This window comes from Rhodnius prolixus, unplaced genomic scaffold (assembly GCF_049639745.1).
Source record: "Rhodnius prolixus isolate KJV_2025 unplaced genomic scaffold, Rpr scaffold_5, whole genome shotgun sequence".
NCBI lineage: Eukaryota > Metazoa > Arthropoda > Insecta > Hemiptera > Reduviidae > Rhodnius > Rhodnius prolixus.
Window position 1 is genome coordinate 14,193,424 of NW_027411624.1, and position 21,467 is coordinate 14,214,890.

Genomic DNA, 21,467 nt, shown 5'->3' on the forward strand with positions numbered 1-21,467 from the left:
ATCTTAAGAATAATTATCTTTTTTGGCCAGTTTTCGCAGGGAAGTCGTTTAAATTCGCAGAATAAAAAACGCATCCCAATAAGTTGAGGTAGTTGTTAGGTGATAATTTTTGGAATTTAAAGCACCCATAGCATTATTTTATATCACCTAATTCACATACATACATCTATGCGGTCTGCAACTTTTAGAATAGTAATAAATTTAACGTGGAAACTGCTATATTACTGCAAATAATATAAGTGCTATTATAAAGTCATTCATATTAGGCAAAAAACACTAAAAACTCCCGAGATTTTGAAAATGTATTTTAAGAATTTAGTAAACCAATACCCGTTTCAGAAGTTGTTCTCTAGAGTTAAATGTTTAAAATCTCTAGAATTACGCTTTCATTTTTACTGAATTAGTGAAAAAACTCAAAAGCTATTTGACATATAAATTCATTCCATATTCGGATGTACAGTTATACGTTCAGTGCAATCGTTGCCTTTTTCAATCCCATTCGTATCTTAAAAGGCATCGAACTAAAGTCGAAAACATTCTTATACCCTATTATGTTAATCAATCCGTTTTAGTTCTCGTTATTGCAGCTCAATTTGAACGTTCAGTCAGTCCTCTGTAAAAGCTCATCTATTTTTGAGTGTATGGCAAACCTAAACCTTGTATGGCATTATGTTCGAATGTAGAAGCATTAAGGTTCTTTTTTTTTTCTTTTATTGCAGACAGATCTCTAAAAATTACAATTGTCGAAAATGAAGTGATACACATATTTACAAGTTTCCATTTTGCCTTTCAGGACCAGGCAAATAGTAAGCGGCTAGGCGAATGGCTATATGACGATTTTCTTTTCTCAGTAATTGAGCTTACATAAATTAGGATTAGAATTTGATTGTTAATTATTAGGATTAATTATTTAAAACTTCTTTAGGTGAGTAAATATATTTACTTTTCTGCTTAAAATACAGCTAATATAACAGTATCAATGAAAAAGATTTCTTCCTGCAAAGAAGTTGTAGATTGGAAATGTTATTTTCTTACCTGATTTATGTAACTATTTTTATTGCACTATAATCCTAATCCATTCTAACTGATCCGAAATACCAAAGAACTTGATTACTGATAACATATTCTTTGTATGAAATAAAAATAGTTTTGAACGCGAGTTTCAATGAACTTAACTTGCTGCTTCATTAAAAACAAATTGATTTCTCTAACTACTGGGTTACACTTACCTGTATCACATACGTAATTTCAGAACTGATTACCTCTTGGACTTACCTTGCGTCGGCTTCGGCTATTTTTATATCCACAACTCATTCTCCTAATATCCAATCTTTCCTCAAACCTATCAGTGTCTATCTAATATATTGCACCACTTGCAACAATTGTACTATAGCGGTTGTAAATTTGCCCACCAGGCCAAAAAATATTCCAGCAAAAATCTTTTCGTTTTTGCTATCGGTTCCTCTCCGGTGTCGATTACGGCTCGATACACCAAAAGTGAAACCCATTTATACTTTAACAATATTCTCCTTCACTGACCAAGTGAGCTATCTTGGAATATGTATTGACTACAGACCAACCAGGAATCCTCACATTCTCTCTCAATGACTCAAAAGCCAGGGATTGGCCAGAAAAATGGATAATATTCCTACCAGTCCCTTCTCAAACAAGATTAATTTAACTCATGTTGAAGCTTACAAAGACTAGCGGATTGGAAATGTAGGTTTTTGCTTTTTAGCGTCCAACTTCATCCACATTCAAACCTGCCCATCTAAGGTTCTCAGAAAAATTGTTAAAAGCTCCATTTTATATTGACAATGAAGTGATCTTGAATTATCTAAACATTCGTTCATAAAGGATGAGATCTGCTCTCGTTTCCTTAGGTTCTATTATCGCTGCCTACATTTCTTGAGCTTATTTATACATAGATAAGGTTCATCTATCCTACGGCCACATTCCAGTGACCTTCTATAAGCTTCATGACCAAAAACTATTTGGTGTGCTGTATCATCATTACAGGATACCGAGATTGCATTGCGTACAGTTGTCAGAGTGCACTATGATTAAACATAAGTCATTCTAGTCACGCCTTTGCCCAAGAAAATGCTATCTACCTGTCTTCGGTACAAATAGAAATTTATATTTCTAACACGATTTCATTTCCCCTATTAGATCTATCACTAAGGTAATTTGAATAGAAGAAAAAAAGTTACAAATTAAAAGTCCGTTTATCATCGGGTACAAACGAAGCGAGGATAGGCTGCAGTAAACATACTAGTGAAGAAGTACCTAGCGGCACAGAATGCCCGCACGAACTGGGTAACGGTGGAAATTAGTGGGCGAGTAGGGAATATAACATGTGTTCTATAAATTATACTACGGATATTCGTAACTTATGATAACCCATACATCTTACTTAGTCTTAAAAAATTTATAACAAACTTGGGAGATTATGCAAACTAATTCCGCAAGTTTTACGAGAACCACTACTTGCTCCGTAAATATTCAGTAGAATTTTTACCATCAGTTACTCCATTAGAAAGAGAAAGAATTGTAACGGGCGGATTTTCAATTTTAAGATTTCATCAAAAATAATTTTGAGTTCACATTCTCAAAAATGGCTTCTAGATATTTTTTTGTAATCTTCTTACTCAGAATCTTACTTCTTACAGTTTTTTGGGGAGGATTAAGGGTAGGCACCTCTATAATGTTATGTCCCAGTATAATGTAAAAACTGTAAAATTTTGGTAAGAATATACTCCTGTACAGAGTTAGAAGAATTTTTGTAAGTTAGAACCTTAAATTAATCTTTTCATTCATTCCCTCATCTCATTTCCGACATATGGGACTGACTGGGATATTTCTTTCTTAGTTTGAGAAAATACGTTGGCTTCCATACTTATCTTTTTCTTTAGAAGAAATAGATTTGAAATCCTTATGGATCTTAACCCGCTTAGCAACACTTATTCTGTCTAAATCAGCGCGTCACCAAATCACTAAAACAAACCAACACTTGGCGGGGTACTCAGTATCCGATTGTATAGACACGCCACGTCTGCAACCTGCTTTGCAATCATTAATTCAAATTTAATCATACTTTCGTAACTAATTCATAAATGAGATTCACTCGGTTTTTGTATGCATAGTGAAGAGTATATTTTAATGTTCAGTATTATTTGTCATATTTACCTTCACATCACGTTTCTTAAATATCACATTATCATTTCTTTCCTGCTATTATAAATCTACATGTGTATATTCATGTTTTAGAATGCGTTTCGAAGTTTCTCAAAAACCAATAGAATTCAAGCATAAAGATGTTGATTAAAAAGTTATTGTTTTATTTTCAAGTAACACGTAACATAAAATTTGAACTTTCTGCGTTTCAACGTTGTGGTAAACTAAGACTGTGCGCGCAAGTACACAAACAATGTTGTAAAAACCAGTTTTTGTTACTCAGGTATTCTCAAAATGGCAATTTCAGGGTAAAGTAAGCTACGAAAATCTTATTTTCTATTTTCTCAATACCTCACCTTGAAGCGTAAAAGTAAATTTACTCAATTTTGGTACAACTACAACTTCTCAGGGCTCTGATAATAAATTGGTTTAAATGTAGGTTATAGTATAAGCAATATGTTTTCATAGGACTAATGTGGCAACTCTTCTAAAACGAAAGTACTACCAGAGATCGTAACGTTAAATTAGAAACTGCCAGTAACTCATAAAATAGCTTAAATCTGTTCTAGAGTACCCTCGCATTAGGTACAAGTTTTTGGATAGAATCAGAACTAGGAAATGTATTGATTATATCAGAATGTGGATACGCCAAGACGCCGACTAAACACACAAATAAACTGCTGATATTTGGCACTTACTTGTGCTTCAGGGAGCAGTTCTATTTCGGCAGATGTGAAGAGATATACTTTTCTCCCTCTAAGGATTTTTATTTAAATTCGGGCGTGGTAATAAATGTGGAAAATACAAAAACTTTTGAAGTTACTAAAAATTGTATTTGTAAGGAATACATTTAAGAAGTATTTTCCTGCGAAGTGATAGACTTTTTCTTTTTTTTGACAAATAGTTTATATTCAGAAGGAAGCTCATCGTCTGGATAGACTCTGTCTGCAAAATATATTCTTCTTAAACGGCAATTAGCATAAACAGCTATACGTATTGTTTCCACATAACAGGTATTGAATGAGACTTTAGTGTAATGGGCTAGATTTAATTGTATATGATTCCATCCAGGTGATAAATTTAATGGAAGATAACAGATATATGGGTTTATCTTTGCAAAAGTTTGAATGTTGTTTATTCTAAATCTTCTTGTTACATCTTTATCATCTAATATCTGTGAACAGTTTAGAAAAATAATTTTTATATAATATTCCAAGTGAACAATCATTTCAGACCATTTCAGTAAAGTGAAATTTCTCATTGAGGAATTGTCTTCAAACGTGACATTTCAGCGGCACCTTCTTAACAGTATATTGTAAATGATAGGACCGTAAATTTCAAAGAAGCCTTAATAAAATTTAGAGGAAAACCTTACTATCCTAGAAAGTGGCGAGCTATCCTTAGGTAAATATTATTAAAAGTTGTACGTCTTTATGTGTGCTATAGGAGTATCAAGTTTTAAAAAAATCATAGAAACCATTTTAGAGAAAATTTCAAAAGAATTAATAACCAATTCTTTCGATGAATGCGGTAATTTTAGTTAAGGTTCTTCGTTAAGTTGCGGTCAGATCCCAAGTTCACTAAACGAAATATAATGTTAGAAGATGTTGCCATTTTTCCTGCAAAAAAAAATTCACTTTTTTTTGTGAACATAGACACGCCTCCATAGATTACTTTGAAACACAGGAATTAGAACAAAAAAAAATCTAGTTAAATATTTAAATATTCTAAGTCGTCTTGCAGCAGTCATTATAATTTGGACAATTTATTACTACCACTGATTTCTTATTTTATATTTATTCATCAATAAATGGAGAATCTTTACTTTAGTTCATTGTTTTTTTAAATAACTGAAAAATACTTATTACATTCTGCCATCAAAGGGGCAACTACTTCATTGTAATTATTCTGTTATTTCTTCTTGCTTTTTTCAAGTGGCTTCACTAGCCACTAATTCTCTAACCTATTTTATATCTATTGCTTTCTAAGGATTTCTTTCTATTTCTTAGCAGGCTTTTTGTGCACCATGTGATTGTATCAAGTGGATATTGTTAGGCTGATATAGTATCTTCTTTATAGGACGTAAAAATTCCAGAAGTCCAAGTTTTCAATCCATGGATTGAGTACAAAAAACTTCCTAACGGTCCCAACAGTAACTGGGTACGATGCTTGACTCGGACCAGGTCTAGTGCCAAGCCAACTTAAAGTCTAATGCCTTTTAAGTGTAAAAACATCACCATGGGATGTCCCACGATTGGAACTCCCTTGATCTTCTCTAATATTAAAGCCCTAAGCATAGAATGTTCAGAAGGAAGATTAAGACCTCTTATAGGAAGTTATAGCGCGTATCCTATCTGATTCCGAGGCAATCGCTACTTTACGTTGGGATGTATGGTACAAAATGTCTGGCAAGAAAACCATGGATCAATCATAGGCACTCTAACATTATTTAAAAGTTACTTATATTAGAAGTACTAGCTGTCTACAAAGTAAGCCTCTTTTGCTTGCAGTATTTAGGTAACATCTCCAATCTAATCTGTTTTTGAGATTATGCTACATATAGTTTGATAGTTTCTCTTTCATATGTGCCGAAATTGGTGAAAATTTTTTATACTACTTGAACAATCACAGACTATAATTTTACTTGTTTTGACCAAAAATATTTTACTTCAAGTATTGCAACTATAAAGTGAAAAATATAAACTTTCAGATCCTTTATTTACATAGATCAAGCAAGATTTATTTCATCTTTTCCACCGTACTTGGCAAGTAACCAACTAAAAGTAACAATGTTCTTCACTTCGTTTTTTTTTTTAATTTTCATATAACAGTCATTTTCCCAAGAATTATTAGTAAATCATAACAATGCGTTTTTTTTATAATTCAAAAGACAAAAAAAAGTTTTAAAAAACTAAATAGTAAAAAATTATTAAGTATATTTCACATGGCGCAGTATATTTATTCAAAAATGAACAATAATAAAGGAATTTTTAAATGCATTCCAACTATTACTTCCGTCCTTCATTTGCATAAATTATTTTACGATTATTGATTTGGATATAGCAGTTTATATTCTGCAGCTAATTCATCATTTGAATATATCTGATCAGTGAAATAGATTCTTCTTAATCGACAATTAGCATGAATCTGGACTCTTATTGTTTCAATGTAGGCTGTACCATATGTACGTTTTGTAAAATCAGGTAAATTAAAATGTAGTTGATTCCATCCAGGATTCAAACCCAATGGAAGATTGCATATAAATGGACGTATTTTAGTTGCTGATTGATAATTACTAGCTCTGAAACGCCTTTTTATATTCTGATCATCAAGTATCTGCAAATGGTCGTTTAATCATGGTAATTATTTTTTATCTTGAAATATATATTTTATATCAAATAAAATAATTATTTTATTCCAAATTTTCAGTTTTATAATGAATATTGCTTTATTAAGGTTGTTTCGTGGAAGTACCATTTCCCAAAAACTTTTGTCGGCCAGAGTCCCAGATGTGTCTTTGCTGAACAAGAATTTGACTGCTTAATTTGATTGACTGTCTTAAGTGCTGCACCAATTGGGAAGATTTATCTCTAAGTTAGTTTTTTTTCTTTTATCTCTCTAATTTAGGGTTTTGAGCAGACATTGAATTCTATTGTAATTTAAAATTTAAATGCTCCATTAAAAAAAAAAAAATCAATAAAAATACTGAAATTATTCATATTTTTAACAACTTCTTGGTGGTATTGAAGATCCAAAAGTAAATTTCCTTCAACATGATTAAGCAATTGCTGATAGTAAAAAAGAATTATTATTTTCCTCTTTTTAATCAATATAATTCTTAGCTGTCGCATTAATGAATAATAAGAGGATAAGAAGTGTAGGACCTGGTTTTAAATCTTCTGTTTGCTCCCATTTTGGCAGATTAACAGGTAACAGAAACGAAAATTGCTTTCCCTTCAGAGCAAAAAAGAAGCTGATCAGTAAAATTACTGTAAAACTGGTTGTCCAAATGATGTTGCATTCTTTCTTCTCTTTTATTAAATATACTGCACCATTGAAAAGTTTTTTCAAGGTCTTGCTATTTACGCTGGTTAAAGAAATAAAAGTTTATTATCATCAACAAAATATCTTTAGAATGTAAACAGGAATAAAATCTGGTTAGACCTGGTTTGGAGTGCTTTATATAAGCAGAGAAAAAAAAAATTAAGAGGTAGAACAACATCTGAGACTTTGTCCGCTTTAGTATATCTTGGAACAATTTATTATTTAGGTATTTCTTAGAACATTGTAGAAATGGTACAATTACAGAACATTCTCCACCAACACTTTTTTTTATTTAGAACGCATTAGCAACAAAACATATTCGTGCAAAAATCTAGCTAAATGTTTACTTGATAAATCTCAGCTAATAATGCATTACTCAAGGTACTGGAGAAGCAACTATCTCAACATGAGCTTTTGAGGGTCCATGACATGAAAAAACGGGGTCCATTCTTTGTAAAAATAAAAGTGCATCTACGGATTTTTCAAGTATTTTGTTCATGTTATTCACTTACCTGATAACTACCTACAAAGCGCATTCAAAAAATACTTATTACCCTTTTCCATAAATGTAAAATTTTGACTCGATAGAAACTATTTGAAAATCAAATAAAATATATAAAAATACTCTTTTCACATTTTTAAAAATGCTTTGGTCTTAAATACACTGTATTTTCCCTAATAAATCTCTTAATTTTAAAGTAAGAGATATGAAAAGTAGTACCTGCACTTCAAAAGAGAAATATTTCTTTAAATTCTTGACAAGCATATTCAGGTAGGGAAGTCTAATGCCAAGAGACATTTGTTCACTTGCTGGGCAAGAAATATATGTGGATATAACATTTGATCCAATAATTTCCAAAACAAGCGATTGAATCTGTTCATCTGTTAAGCGTTTTACGTATCCACTTTTTACCTAGGAGGAAAAATTATCACTTTTAAAATAATGAGCTTGTAATTTTTATATGGAACATTCAGCTGAGTTGTATGGCTTTTTGAAGTAAATTTCTAGTAAACGAACTAGAATAATAGTTTGAACACTCCTAGATAATTTCATTTTGTGTTCAAGTAATTATATAAATGTGTAATCTTAGTTTTTATCCGTAAATAAACCATTTTATTTTTTATTATGGGGCCAGAATACAGTTAAAAATAGAAGTAAGCAAACATTATATAACTTTTACTATATTGTGGTAGATGGCTAGACATAAATATCATAATTATAAAGAATTTTAAAAATACGTTTTTTTAATTCAATTATTAAGGTATTGTAGCTAAAGAGAAAGTGTTGTTTTCTCAAGAAGAATCATTTACTAAACAATGTTACTCTTTTTCTTCTAAATTTATATAAAAAAAAAAAATAACAGTTATTTGCCAACGTTTCAGAGAAAGTTTTCTCCTCTCGTTTAGTTTTTTGTTTTGCTAAGAATATGCTACATTACTTCTTCCTAAACAAGGTACTTGTTGCACTGGTTTCACCTGTTAGAAATAGTTCAAAATCTAGTGCAAAAAGAAATGATTTTTTAACTTTTGGAGGAATGTTTATAAAAAAAAATCTACTTCTGGTAAAAAGATTTCAATAGTTGGGCAAAATTATCATCGTTCAGTTTAATTATATCTTATCTCATTAGTCCATTTTAGGAAAAATTGGGAGGCAATCAAATAAAAAAATATTTTTTTATTTTATTTTGTGATATTTAAATTGTAATTACAGACGACACGTTCCTGGTTAAGGACTCCGGACATTAATGGAAGGAACTTACAAAGAACAATGAAAAACTTCAGTAATTATCATTATAACTATAATGTTTAAATGACATACTGTTTTGGACCACAGAGATAATGGTTTACTTCCACAACTGTAAAACAGCGACAGAATTCCACTTTGGTAAGTATCCTTAAACATGATTCCTTACAAGTTTGAATTTGTGTTAGTTTATATTCTTATAAAATTCATGTAACTTGTAGCCGAGTGTAAAATTAATTGAACAAATACATCTGATCATAATTTACATATGTCTTAATGAAAATAATTAACTATTTGTGCAATTTGTTTAAAAAGCGATTAAGATATTCCCTCTACCATTGTTTCGGATTCTACGGTCTTTCTTGTAGAAATTATCCTTTTGTTTGTTTCTCCCATTCCAGCCATCCACCTTGAAAATTCTTCGCCCTGAACGTAATTATACAATGACAATTTGAAATACAATGAATGATTAGTTAATCAATCTCACATTTTCCAAAGATTTGATTTTTAGAACTTGTGAAAATGTACTGTCTTTTTGATTACCTGTTAAATCCTAGCTCTACAGCTTTACTACAAGCCTGAGCACTTCTCTTGCCAGATCTACAAGAAAAAACTATATCGTCGCCTTTTTCAGGCATTTTACGTCCATATTTTGTCTCAAAATCATGTGGTGCTTTGGATAGTGCTGCACATATCTCACCCACTGAAAATATAAATTAGTTTTTAAAAAAGTTGATTAAAAAATAGTAACAATATAAAAATCTTACGAACATGGAACATTGATTCCATCCGGGAGCACACCAGTTTCAGCTATTTCTTCTGGTTCACGTACATCTATTATAAGTGTACCAAGTTTTTGGTGATTCTTTAATTCTTCAAATCCAATATTTGTTATATTTGCTTGTGCCATATCTATAATAGTGATGTTGATTTAAATTTACAATGAAAACAGATGTATATTGAGATACTCATTCCACTCACTTCTTTTTAAAAGAGGTGCAACACATGTAATATTTGGTACAACAGTTCGTGCATAAACAGCCTTATGTGAAACATTATAATGTTTTATAAATAACAAATTTCTAGTGCAAATAACGTTAAGCGAACGTAAATTTTTTAAAAAAAGTGATGTTGACATTTTCTAAATATAATAAGTAACCTATTTATATAAAAATTACTTCCGTGTGGTAACTAATAAGTTCAGTAGCTTTCAGTAACAAAAATACGCACTTTATTCTTATTAATTATAAATTATTAAGAGTTTATCTAATCAATACTATCAATAACAAGGCACAAAAATTATAACAGTAACCTTGCGTCACAAAGACTTCACCACTCACGATACTAGCGCTTTCACTGGAAACAAACAGCTCTAACAGATTTACCACTTTAAAAGCATTGAAAAGTTTGAATGAAATAAAGAGACAATTTTTTTTATTGCTATTATTGCAATTTTTTTTAAGGCTATTTACTCCTCAATTTTACCCGATAAATTACAGTACTTTTGAATATAAAATGTTTAACAACATTTAATATTTGTAGAAAAAAATGCGCGAAACAATTTGAAGAAAAAATCCAATCCCGGATTATTTCGTAATGAAAGATTTCGATCAATATAAAAACATTGCAAATGATCATACCTTTTTTCTTTTTTTTTAAATTCAGAGTAGCAAGAACAAGAGAATATCCTGAGGAATAGACAATTGACAATGTAGGTGTAAAGAACACGGCCCAGAGGCCGGTAGTTCACTGAAAGAAGCTCTCCGGGGGCCTATGTCCTAAGATGTTGATGCGCCTTAAATTAAAACACACGAACCTAAGAATAGTCATTTGTAATGTCTCAAATTGTTTAGGAAATGCTGTTTCATTTGTTTAGTAAAATTATATACCGAAAATAGATTTTTTTTTTTTTAAAGTATATTCTAACCCATTTTAAATTGTTTCAAGCTAACAAAATAAAAAAATTACACTTACCCAATTTTTTTAATATTCTTTCTTAACAATAAAACAAATATTCTTTAAACAAGAACTCTTCACACATTTTACCTTCTAGTCAGAATGTGTGAGTTCTAACATCGCTGTTCTGCACAGACTCCACTTGGAAGTAAATGAATATTCAAATGTTTCGGATCCAAAAAAAAAATTATGTTCGTAAATTTTAAAGTATAATTGCTTTGAATTAATTAGAATAAGAATTGTCTCAACCACTGAACTGTCACGCGACTGATAAAAACAAAAATATCTGTGTCTGAACTAAAAAAAAGTAGACTGAGATTGTTATTGTACTAAACAGGGTCAATCTAGCGGTCTGCACTGTATGCCCCCGCTTCAACATTTCATTCCACCACCCCTTAAAATCGCCTGTCATAATCATTGCTGTTAAAAAGCTTTAAACTTTGATGTGATTCCTTCATTATTTTCATAAGAAAATTGCTTGGTTTTTAAAACTTTAGTTCTTAACTAATAAAACGGAAGAAATCATCCTATAAGTAAGCCTACGTATTTTCATATTCACCTTGACCTTTTAAAATTACTTTTTCTAGAAGAAATATTTAAAATAAAATTTTCAGAATACAAAATGGGCTACTGTTATATGAATATAAAGAAGATTGAATACATTAATAAATTTTGGTTGAAATCTTAATGTTTTGATAAATTAATAATAATATATAATAATAATAAATTAATAAATTATATATTACATCTTATGTATCAGAAGTACCTATATGTACTGTCTCTAAAAGTCTATTCATAAATCCTGAAATCTTTCTACATTTGATCTGATCGCTTCAAGAACTTAATAACTTTCAGAAACTCTAGAGGATCCAGGCCGATACCATTAGGAAGCCCTGGTAAGTCCAACCCTAAATATAAACATTTAAGTTTTAATTACCGGAACTATAAGCTCTGGACTAGGATTTGATGAAAAATAAAAATTAAGAATACAGACAACAAAACTAGATGGAGCGTATGACATTCCAAAGAGTGCCAATTTTTTAGAAACAATCTTAGCAGAAGCATCAGCTTTTAACATAATAATCTCTAGCATCTGAATCCATTAATGCTTCTAGTCGTCGGATTTCGTCAATTCTGCAACAACATTATGTCTCATTATTTGGAATCATTACCGAAGAGCAACCAGAATTGTAAGTACAATTAAAGAGAAAGAAAAAAGTGAGGGCATACTTATCCATATGTTCTTGCACTTCTTCCTGATTAGCAAGAATGTTCACGAACTTGGTGACTAGATGAAGTATTATTAGAAAAACAAGTGCTACTTGGAATTTGTCCAGAAAGGACATTTAACAGATATGTTTCAAGTACTGAAACACATATTATTAACATACTTTAATGACTCCCTTATTAAGAAGTTTACAGTGGTCAAAGATTTGAAATTTATATCGCATGGTTTTTTACTAGAACTAAAAAATTGCTTGCTTATATTAAGCCATACAGGTAAACCAAATTAAGATTAAATATTGTCTTAAAATGTATGGTTTACTTTTTCGGAAGAGCAATAATTAGTACAATTATTATCAAAATTATCATTCAAATATGGATGTAGAGCTGAAATAAAGGTTTGGTAGCCTTTTGGTTGTCCAGATTGGTGTCATTTGGTTGTGCGCATTAGTTCTTAAGTTTCAAACTATCTATCCGAGAAATCTAATCTATAAAACGCTGACCACAAGTTTTTCTTACGTGATTTTTAAAATTATTTTATTCAGTTCTTAGGTTTCTATGAATTAAAGTTAATTTTTCCATAAATTAGAGTATGAAATTTCCCAAAAAATTTGCGAAATCATCATAGGTTACTCTTCTACTAAATAAAAATGTCTAACTGATTTTCAGTTAATGGATGTTTTGCAAAATTTGAATTTAAATTAAAAAAATGTTTCACCATTCAAACAATGGTATTGTACGGAATAACAAGTTGAGTTTCATTGAGAATATTCGTTTTATGGAGCAACAGAACATGTATAACTGTTGAAAAATCAATTTCGAAAATCTTAAAATCGATCATAGCATTTTATCTTATTGTAATATTTATCAAACCACCTTTCTTGTAATATTTATCAAAATTTCTTACAAAATATGCCTTAATTTGTAAAAATGAAAAATATTTAATTATGGCTTACTGAAGGATGTTACTAATATAAATAACGTTGCGCTTTGATAGGTAATGACCAGATAAGTCAAGGGATTGTTTTTGTTATACATAAATCCTCCAATTCTGAGAGCAATATTTGCTATTCCAATTGGTGATATATTTTCTGGGAACTGATTCCCATTTTGGCGTTAACTAGATACAAAACTGATGCCTGGTAAAATAATGAATTAATTAAATGATGTAACATAAAATATAATCAAAATTTATGTTTATTATCTCCTTTTTTTTCATCAATTGCTGAGGCTTGTGGAATTTTAGGTCATCCGGCCTTAAGTGGATGCTTAGCTACGACAGTAATGAAACCACTTCTCCAGCCCCTTCATTCCCATCTATTTCAATGTGACGAACTTCAAAGAAATCCTAATGCTGTCACTTTGGCATACAATTCTTTCAATAATTCAAACATTTTAAGAAAATTTGTTAGAGATAGCCTTGAAGGAACTTTGGGAATCTGATCAAATTACTAGTCTATTTTCATTTGTTTCCTTTACTTGTAGCAAACCCTGGTAATTTGCAAAAAGCTCTGCAGTGTAAATTGAGACATGGTTGAAATAGGAGCGACCAATTTTCGGTCATTCCTTCTGTTTAAGTGGACTTCCTACACTTTGTTGATCCATTGTTGGTCTTTATTAAACCATCAATAGTTTAAGTAACTCTCATTGCTTTTCTACGCAAAACACTTTGATTATTCGTTAAGTAATCTTTTTCGCGTTCAGGATGTTAAAAATAGAGAAAGTTCATTTTAAAATTTAACATATTCACATTCCTTAATAGAAATAGAACTATAAATCTTAACCCAAAGAGAAAAGAAATATACAAATTACAATTATTATTACCAGAGAAAACATTGCTCTTAATTGAAGTTCCGTGGGTGACTGAAAGTCCTGTTGTAGACCAGATGTTGATTATTTTCCTAAATTACACCTATTTTAGCCCTTCCATGTGTTATAATATTTATTTTAGTTTACTTGGTATTGATGTTAATTGCTTGAAAATGATCCTTAATTATTGTCATTTTCAGATATGTATTTTATTTTCTATTTATGCTGGAACTGTAGCGCTTTTAAACGACCTCAACAAAAATTTAAGTCATGCAGTGGCTGGACATACAGGTTTTTTCTCATTAATTTTGTATAGAAGAGTTTTTGCTTCAACTGTAATTAAAATTAACACTGCATTGCAGCAGTCAAAACCTCGCCACTACGACAAAATTTGTAATGTTTTCACTAAAATCATTTATTCTAACATCCTGAAAATATCACTCATCTCCTACCAAGAAAATATTGATTTTGACTTTTTTTTTACTGTAGTAACTTTACCGATTTTACCAAAATTATTTTTTTCCATTTTTAAAATTGTGGAGAGGCAAGTAGATCATTCGAGCTGGGCCAGTTCAGCGATAATCAGTAGACTTAAAATTTTTATGCTGAGTTCGCAAGAAAATATTATGATAAAAAAAAGTATTTTAAAAAATCTTGGCAACAAATTCCAACACGTTCATTTCACATTCCTCACTTTCATTTGAATCTGGGAGTTTATTGTTAGTTTTTACACGTAATCTATATTTCATATTTTTTGGCATCATTCTTAGATTGTTCGGTAAATCTTCGCTTGTAAATCTCGTACAGCTAATCTTGGAAAAGACCTTTAATGCCCTACATATTCAGCTTTCCATGAAGCAAGAAGGGATGGTGGGCTGGCTATTTACTTACAAGGTCAAAGTTAATCCATTTCTAAGGCATCATAGTCTTGTTGTGATTGATCCCAGGATACATCACCCAGTTCTTTTCATGCTCTCTCCAAATATCTAATCCATTTCTAATCTCTGTTCATTATTTGCTGCATTAAGAGGCGCCACTACTAGGACAAAGATTAATGACGTAACCAAAGCCAAAAAAAAAAAAAAAAAGAAAGAAGTTTGAATTACGATAGAAGAGAGAAATGAGAACTATAATTCAAGACAATCTTCAAATTCGGAAGATGATAAATAAACCCATTGATTTGTTGATTTTTCTACCCCTTGATCAGAGGGTCAGCAGTTTACTGACTACTTCCTTGAAAAATTGTCTTAAATTAAAATTGCAGGCCTTATTTTAATAAAACAAAACAAAAAAACAAAGGAAATAGCTAATTGAGAGTATGCTTTTTCGCCGTCGTTATTTCAAGCGCTGAAGATATATTGGGGAGAGTCTTCGCCGCGAATAACGCGTCTAGGCGTTATCCTGAAAAAAAAAAATCTAAATGCTGCAACCTTTCTTAATAAAATCAGAGAATGAGGCAACTAGAACATTTGGCAAAACACTTTTAATTATTTCGATAAAATTGATACAGTGTAAATATTAATTGTAGCAGTTATCATGGACACATTTAAGTATAGATTACTATACTCGTATCTCTACCGTATGTTAGTGTTATTGTATAAGCATCGAGGCAGCTATATCATTCACGTAAAATTGTTTATTAGTTATTGATCTCATGTTGGTAATTAGTTCTCTAGAATTTATAATTACGAATAGTTTTTTTTTTTTTTTTTTTTTTTTTTTTTTTTTTTTATTTATTTATTTATTTATTGTTATAGTGGTCTTGTTTGCACATTAACCATTACTTTATATGAGGGCTGGAAAAAACCAACATATTGGCATGAACAATTACAGTTGGCTCCCAGCGCCTCAATTTACCAATATGTTGGTGGAAAAAAACCAGCCCTATCTTTTCCAATATTCAATTTGAGGAATAGCGCAGCCTCTTTCCCTTCTTTCTTCGTCATGCCAGCCACTCTTCTACTACATTCTGCGTCGTGGCTTCCATGAGATAAGGATATCTTGAGCGCTGCGTACTGACATTCCTTCCTAGAACAACACAATGGTCTCTGAATGTGACTTCGTTATTTGATGTGAGCTTAGAGTGGTGTAATTAGTAGTGTAGTTATGATAGTACTTGTTTGAGTAATTAAGAACTAAAATCGCAACTATGGAGTTTAGCTGCATCCTATATTTTTATTTTATTCTCTCTAATGAATTTGTAAATAATTCGTAGCGCATCAGGATTCATTATAGCTAAAATACTTTTAGCGCTACAGGGAAATCGTACATGTGTTGCCAATTCCTTTAGGAACTTGTCTCTATTTTTATTATATCTGCTGCATCTGAAGAGGAGGTGATCGATGTCCCCATCCTCCCCGCTATCGCAATCACATTTGGGACTATCTAATAACTTAATTTTATGCAGATGCGGATTTGTGAGATTATGGTTGAACCTCAGTCGCATTATTGTTGTGTAAAATTGCCTTTCCCCCTCCAGTACTTCTACAAACCATGGCTTGTTGGGAATCCTAGGCTGTAAATCAGCGTAATATTTACCCTTAATTTCTTTTTCCAGATCGTAGAGCTTTTGCCATGCGTCATAACAACGCTTTCTTAAAGCACCTTCGAAATCCGCTAAATTGAGCACTGGAGTATGTTCCCCTAATAAGATCGCTCTTTTTGCTAGCACGTCGACTTTCTCGTTATCAACTATCCCAGCATGCCCTTTCAGCCAAACCAGATGCAACCTACCCATTGCATTAATCAAATGACTTATAATTTCTATAATTATGGGATCAAAAACATCGCCCGGACGCTTTATTTTTTGGAGTGCACTTTTAGAATCACTAAGAATGACTATTATGTCATTACTTTGTATTTGTTCCGCCAGGATTACCGCATTCCAAATCGCTACGATTTCTGCGGTAAATATTGAGGCATTATTAGGGAGCTTGTATAGGCGAAAACTTCCCGTTTGCGGGTCAAGTACAGCACAACCTACTCCCTGCTCCGATTTTGATCCGTCCGTAAATAGTAAATAAGGGTTGATTATGATTTCCCTCATGCGCGCTATAAAAGCTAGGTATGTTAAATCCCCCCATTCTTCTTTCACCTTATCATATAAATCTAAATGGACGTACGGAGATTCTTTACAAGATACTTCATAGTGAAGAGATCTCCGAGGAGACGCGTGCAACACCTCTAGGCCAGAGTACAATTTCTCCGTTACTCTAAACATTTCACACATTAATGGCGTTTTCTTTTTTAACCAAAACCTGTGTGAGCGAACCACTTCTGAGAGCTCTGAGACTCTCATCAAGGAAACTTCCTTAAACTTAATTAGCCTTTTGCTTAAGAACTTTCCCAACAATAATTCTCGACGTATGTGTAGAGGCATAATTTTAGCCTCCACCAGGAGAACATTTGTGGGAGTTGATCTCATAGCTCCCAGACAAATGCGTATTGCTTTGTACTGGACCTTGTCCAGCCCAGATAGTGAAGTTTGGCAGGCATCTCCGTAAATACCGCAACCATAATCTATTTTAGATAAAATTAAATTTCGGTAAAGCAGAAGGGCTATTTTTGGGTCGGTACCATATGTAACATGTGCAACATATCTAAGCACATTCAATGCTTTTTCACAACTTTGGATTATTCTCTTAATGTGAGGTCTCCAAGTTAATTTGTGGTCTACATAAAGTCCTAAGACCTTAACTATTGGCGATTGCGAAACTTTAAACGGCCCTAGCTGTATAGTGCCAGCAAGAATATTCTGACGCTTTCTACTAAACATGGTGACTGAGCTCTTATTTCCAGAAATGCGAAAACCCAAGTGGTTGCACCATGCATTGAGATCATGCAAGGCCTGTCCCATTATTTCTACCAAATTTTCTTCGGATTTTCCTCCAGTGTATACAGTGAAATCATCAGCAAACTGGACTATCCTGATTTCCGGAACGAGCCAGTCTCTCAAATCAGATGTATATATATTAAATAGCAAAGGGCTAAGCACGGCACCTTGGGGGAGACCAATGCCTGTTGTTCTGGGACCCGTTACCAAAACTCCCCTTCTAATAATTAATTGTCTTTGTTGTAACATATTAATTATATTTACTATTACCCTGCCAGGTACTTGCATTACCAACATTTTATCCTTTAGTATTGCGATATTTACGTTATCATATGCTTTATGAATATCTACGAAAGCCGCTAATAAGGGTTTGTTTTCCGTTCTATTTAAGTGCACTTCATTAACAAACGCTGCCAGACAATCTAATGTGCCACGGTGCCTTCTAAAACCCAGCTGATGTGGGGCCAGCTTATTATATTCCTCCACCCACCAATCCAACCTATGCTTTATCATCCGTTCATACGTTTTGCACACACAGGACGATAAAGCAATTGGCCGATACGACTGGTACGAGTTGGGATCTTTACCAGGCTTTAAGAGAGGAAATATTAAATGGGTTCTCCAACTTTCAATCATAGTTCCCCCAACCCACATTTCGTTCATAATTCTAAGAAGCGATAAAAGGGCCGGAAATGGAAGGTTTTGTAGCATTTGATAGTGAATACCGTCTTGGCCGGGCGATGTACTACCTCCTTTTTTTAGAGCATACTTCAATTCCCACAATTGGAATGGCAGATTCAAGTCCTCATCACCAATTGGGATATTTGATAGGTCGATAAACTGGCTAGCATAGTCCGGAGTCAGAGATTTATGGAATTCTTCAACCCAATGGCCATCATCAGTGACTTCTACTTGGGGAGAGTAACCTTTTTTTAGACTTCGAATTCGCTTCCAAATGACGTTAGAGGGAGTTTGTCTATCTAAACTATTGCAAAATTCGTACCACATTATTCGTTTTTTTTCTTTGTACGTCCGACGACTGATTGCTAGTTTTCTGTTTAAATTGACGTAATTTTCCAAGGTGGGTGCTCTCTTATAGCTTTCGTAGGCTATTATTGACTCTTGCTTGACTCTATTGCAATCATCATCCCACCATGGCTTGATTGCTCGATTTGGGTTTAAATAAAGCCATTGTGGGAATCTAGGAATGGATCCTAAGGCCGCTGATCTTATTTCTTGAGTCAAATAATCATAAGTGCAGCTGGTGGGTTCCGATGTACTGAATTTTAAATCCAGTACCATCCGATACTTTTCCCAATCCGCCTTACTGAGATTCCAACCTCCTGCCTTAGGGTGCCTAATGCGTGCACCAGAGGTTGCCTGCCGCCCATTAAATGACTTCACCAGAATTCCCAGGTGATCCGAACCCAAGGGCTCTTGTATTACTTCCCAACTGAGCTCAGACATCAGATCTGGAGAACATAAAGTTATGTCCACAGGTTGAGCTCGAGCCCCCGGTCGGGGAATCATAGTGGGCGACCCATCATTTAATGTACACAGATTGTACGAATCTATTAACTCTGCTAGAGCTCGTCCTTCTAGGTTTTCCCGATGTCCCCCCCACATTGGATGAAGCGCATTAAAGTCACCACCAAGAATAAGAGGACCCGAAACCTGATTTAGTACATTACTCCATTCCTCTACTGAGGCTTTATGCCCAGGACGGCAGTAAGTGCCAAGGACCGTAATACTGACGCTCCTAAATAGGATTTTAGCCCCACATATCTGAACTCTGCCCCTTAATGGATTATTCAGCACTATTGGGTCGAAAGGCAATTTTTTACTGATAAATATGGCACTTCCACCATATCCATCCTTACGATCGTCTCTGACAACGTGATATCTTCGCAACTCTAATTTTAGGTTATACTTAAACCATGTTTCACTTAAGATGGCCACATCGACGCACCTCTCGCGCAGCAGGACATCAAGACTGTCCCTATTGGCTAAGTACGATCTTATATTTATTTGTAAAATTTTCATTAGGATTGAGAATGTTTTTGTGTGATTATCTTAGATTTACAGCCTAAAGGCACTTTTGGAATATCCTTCATATGTTCAAGGTTATATGCTTTTGTTTTACTATTCTCATTTCTTTCCGTACTAGACCGCAGACTACTCCTTCGTTCTTTGGTGAGCATTCTCGCGTTACCCGCAGAATGCGCTCCTTTTGAAGGAGTAGCACTCTCAGTTTTTTCCCCTTTATAGAATTGGGATACAAGTAGTGCTAGGGATTTGGTAGTTTCACCAATATCTCCCTTACTCAGTGAATCGATCACTCCAATGATTACATCCACCACTGGGTGATCTACTGCGGCAAAAGTTTTTCGGATATCCTTGATACTGATTTTATCCTTGTCTTTTTTTTGGCTGACTTCTTCGATTTCCACAATAGGCCCATCAGGAACATCCCGATGTTCGCCCAAAATCGGCGTTTTCTTCTCTGACCGCCTCTTTTGTTTTCGTGGCCGTTGTTGTTTTATGGGGTGGAGTAAGGGATCTGGAAGGGGGGGAAATTCTTCCTCCGACAAGCACTCGAATCTGTTCCTTTTGGCTACCTCTACGAAGGTGGTACCTCCTAGATATGTAGTACCATATGTAACTTTTTCTTTAATCAATTTGTTTTCTTCTTTATATTTTGGACACGCCGCATCCGTAGCCAAATGATTACCTCGGCAGTGAATGCATTCCGTTTTGTTTATTTCACATTGTTCGATGCTATGAGCACCAGAACATTTACTGCACCTCGGTTGCCCTTTGCATTGTGAGCTGGAGTGCCCGTATCGAAGACAGTTGACGCACGGTCTTCTATTTGGTACATATGGTTCCACTTTAAACCTGGCACCATACATTGAAACGTATCTCGGTAAGCTCTGACTATCAAACGTCAGAAAGCAGGTCTCGAGTGGCCTGTTTTCTACCCTTCTGAATATTCTTTTTACATTAACTACTCGTATTTGACTTTGAATATTCTCCAAAATCTCTTGTTCAGATATTGAAGACTCCATCCCTTTTATGACACCTTTTGAAAAAATAAGGTGGTCCGGAATGTAGGCTTTCAATTTTTTTTTTAAAAAACAATTATTATTTGTCAAATAATTTGCTGCCTCGGGGGTACTTGTTTCAATTTTCATTCTATTCTTCCCAACTGACCTTATATCCAGGATATCATGGGAATGTTTATTATCCTCGGTGTAAATCCATTTGCCAAAAGTAACCCGATGGATACTTCCCAGGTTACCCTCATTTCCCTCAACAAAGATGAAGTAGGGACCTTTATCATTTGGCTTGAATTTATTTCCAGCCGGTAATTGTAATGTTTCTATGGCAACATGACCACTATTTTTCGTCATGTCGTCATTTTTACCCAATTTGGGAGCCCGAATTAGGTCCAAGGGGGTTCCCTCCCGAACCAGCGACCTTTTATTTGTTTTGCCTGCATTAGGAATTACGCTAATGTTTTCTGTAGGCGAACTATTGGAGTTATTGCTACTGTCAGTATTACTATTATTAGTAGTATACTTATCCGCTTGGATGTAGGGTATCGGTGGTGGTCCTCTGTCATGTGGCAGCCCATCGCTACTCTCCTCCATTTTAGTTTTGCTGTTGGGTTTAGTCCTT

General features: G+C 33.4%; 3 protein-coding genes across 10 annotated transcripts in view; 1 reads left to right on the top strand and 2 right to left on the bottom strand.

The window, feature by feature from the left end:
• Positions 1 to 3,988: 3,988 nt before the first annotated feature.
• LOC141457880 (cilia- and flagella-associated protein 20-like) lies at positions 3,989 to 9,177 on the bottom strand. Of its 2 annotated transcripts, none has more exons than XM_074135245.1 (3): positions 9,041 to 9,177; positions 7,943 to 8,134; positions 3,989 to 4,351 (listed from the first exon to the last, which is right to left on the bottom strand). In XM_074135245.1, the coding sequence occupies exons 1-3, from the start codon at positions 9,122 to 9,124 to the stop codon at positions 4,028 to 4,030; spliced, it is 600 nt and encodes a 199-aa protein (XP_073991346.1). In that variant the 5' UTR covers positions 9,125 to 9,177; the 3' UTR covers positions 3,989 to 4,027. The 2 variants fall into 2 exon arrangements, with proteins under 2 accessions (XP_073991346.1, XP_073991347.1); XM_074135246.1 differs by lacking the exon at positions 3,989 to 4,351 and adding an exon at positions 6,104 to 6,513.
• The window catches only part of LOC141457883 (uncharacterized), a 40,267-nt gene continuing 25,211 nt past the window's right edge, over positions 6,412 to 21,467 (top strand). For both annotated transcript variants that reach the window (XM_074135253.1, XM_074135257.1), the window contains exons 1-3: positions 6,412 to 6,536; positions 6,634 to 6,771; positions 8,933 to 9,106. In XM_074135253.1, the coding sequence (XP_073991354.1) occupies positions 9,061 to 9,106 (46 nt within the window). In that variant the 5' untranslated portion in view covers positions 6,412 to 6,536; positions 6,634 to 6,771; positions 8,933 to 9,060. The remainder of the gene's footprint in view (positions 6,537 to 6,633; positions 6,772 to 8,932; positions 9,107 to 21,467) is intronic.
• On the bottom strand, positions 9,324 to 11,257 carry LOC141457881 (thiosulfate sulfurtransferase/rhodanese-like domain-containing protein 3). Of its 6 annotated transcripts, XM_074135249.1 has the most exons (5): positions 10,940 to 11,257; positions 10,606 to 10,760; positions 9,737 to 9,877; positions 9,509 to 9,668; positions 9,324 to 9,391 (listed from the first exon to the last, which is right to left on the bottom strand). In XM_074135249.1, exons 3-5 carry the CDS (start codon positions 9,873 to 9,875, stop codon positions 9,337 to 9,339), a joined length of 354 nt encoding a protein of 117 aa, XP_073991350.1. In that variant the 5' UTR covers positions 9,876 to 9,877; positions 10,606 to 10,760; positions 10,940 to 11,257; the 3' UTR covers positions 9,324 to 9,336. The 6 variants fall into 6 exon arrangements, with proteins under 6 accessions (XP_073991350.1, XP_073991353.1, XP_073991349.1 ...); XM_074135252.1 differs by lacking the exon at positions 10,606 to 10,760 and having other exon boundaries at positions 11,012 to 11,257; XM_074135248.1 differs by lacking the exon at positions 10,606 to 10,760 and having other exon boundaries at positions 10,940 to 11,256.

Excerpts from the sequence above, each read along its gene's own strand:
- LOC141457881 (XM_074135247.1), bottom strand. The coding sequence starts at position 10,103 with ATGTCAACATCACTTTTTTTAAAAAATTTACGTTCGCTTAACGTTATT. Across the intron at positions 9,878-9,946 it reads TGCACCTCTTTTAAAAAGAA|ATATGGCACAAGCAAATATA; the intron begins GTGAGTGGAATG and ends TCACTATTATAG. Across the intron at positions 9,669-9,736 it reads GGATGGAATCAATGTTCCAT|TGGGTGAGATATGTGCAGCA; the intron begins GTTCGTAAGATT and ends TTATATTTTCAG.
- LOC141457880 (XM_074135245.1), bottom strand. The coding sequence starts at position 9,124 with ATGTTTAAGGATACTTACCAAAGTGGAATTCTGTCGCTGTTTTACAGT. Across the intron at positions 8,135-9,040 it reads TATCTCTGTGGTCCAAAACA|GTAAAAAGTGGATACGTAAA; the intron begins GTATGTCATTTA and ends TTTTCCTCCTAG. Across the intron at positions 4,352-7,942 it reads ATTTCTCTTTTGAAGTGCAG|ATATTAGATGATAAAGATGT; the intron begins GTACTACTTTTC and ends AACTGTTCACAG.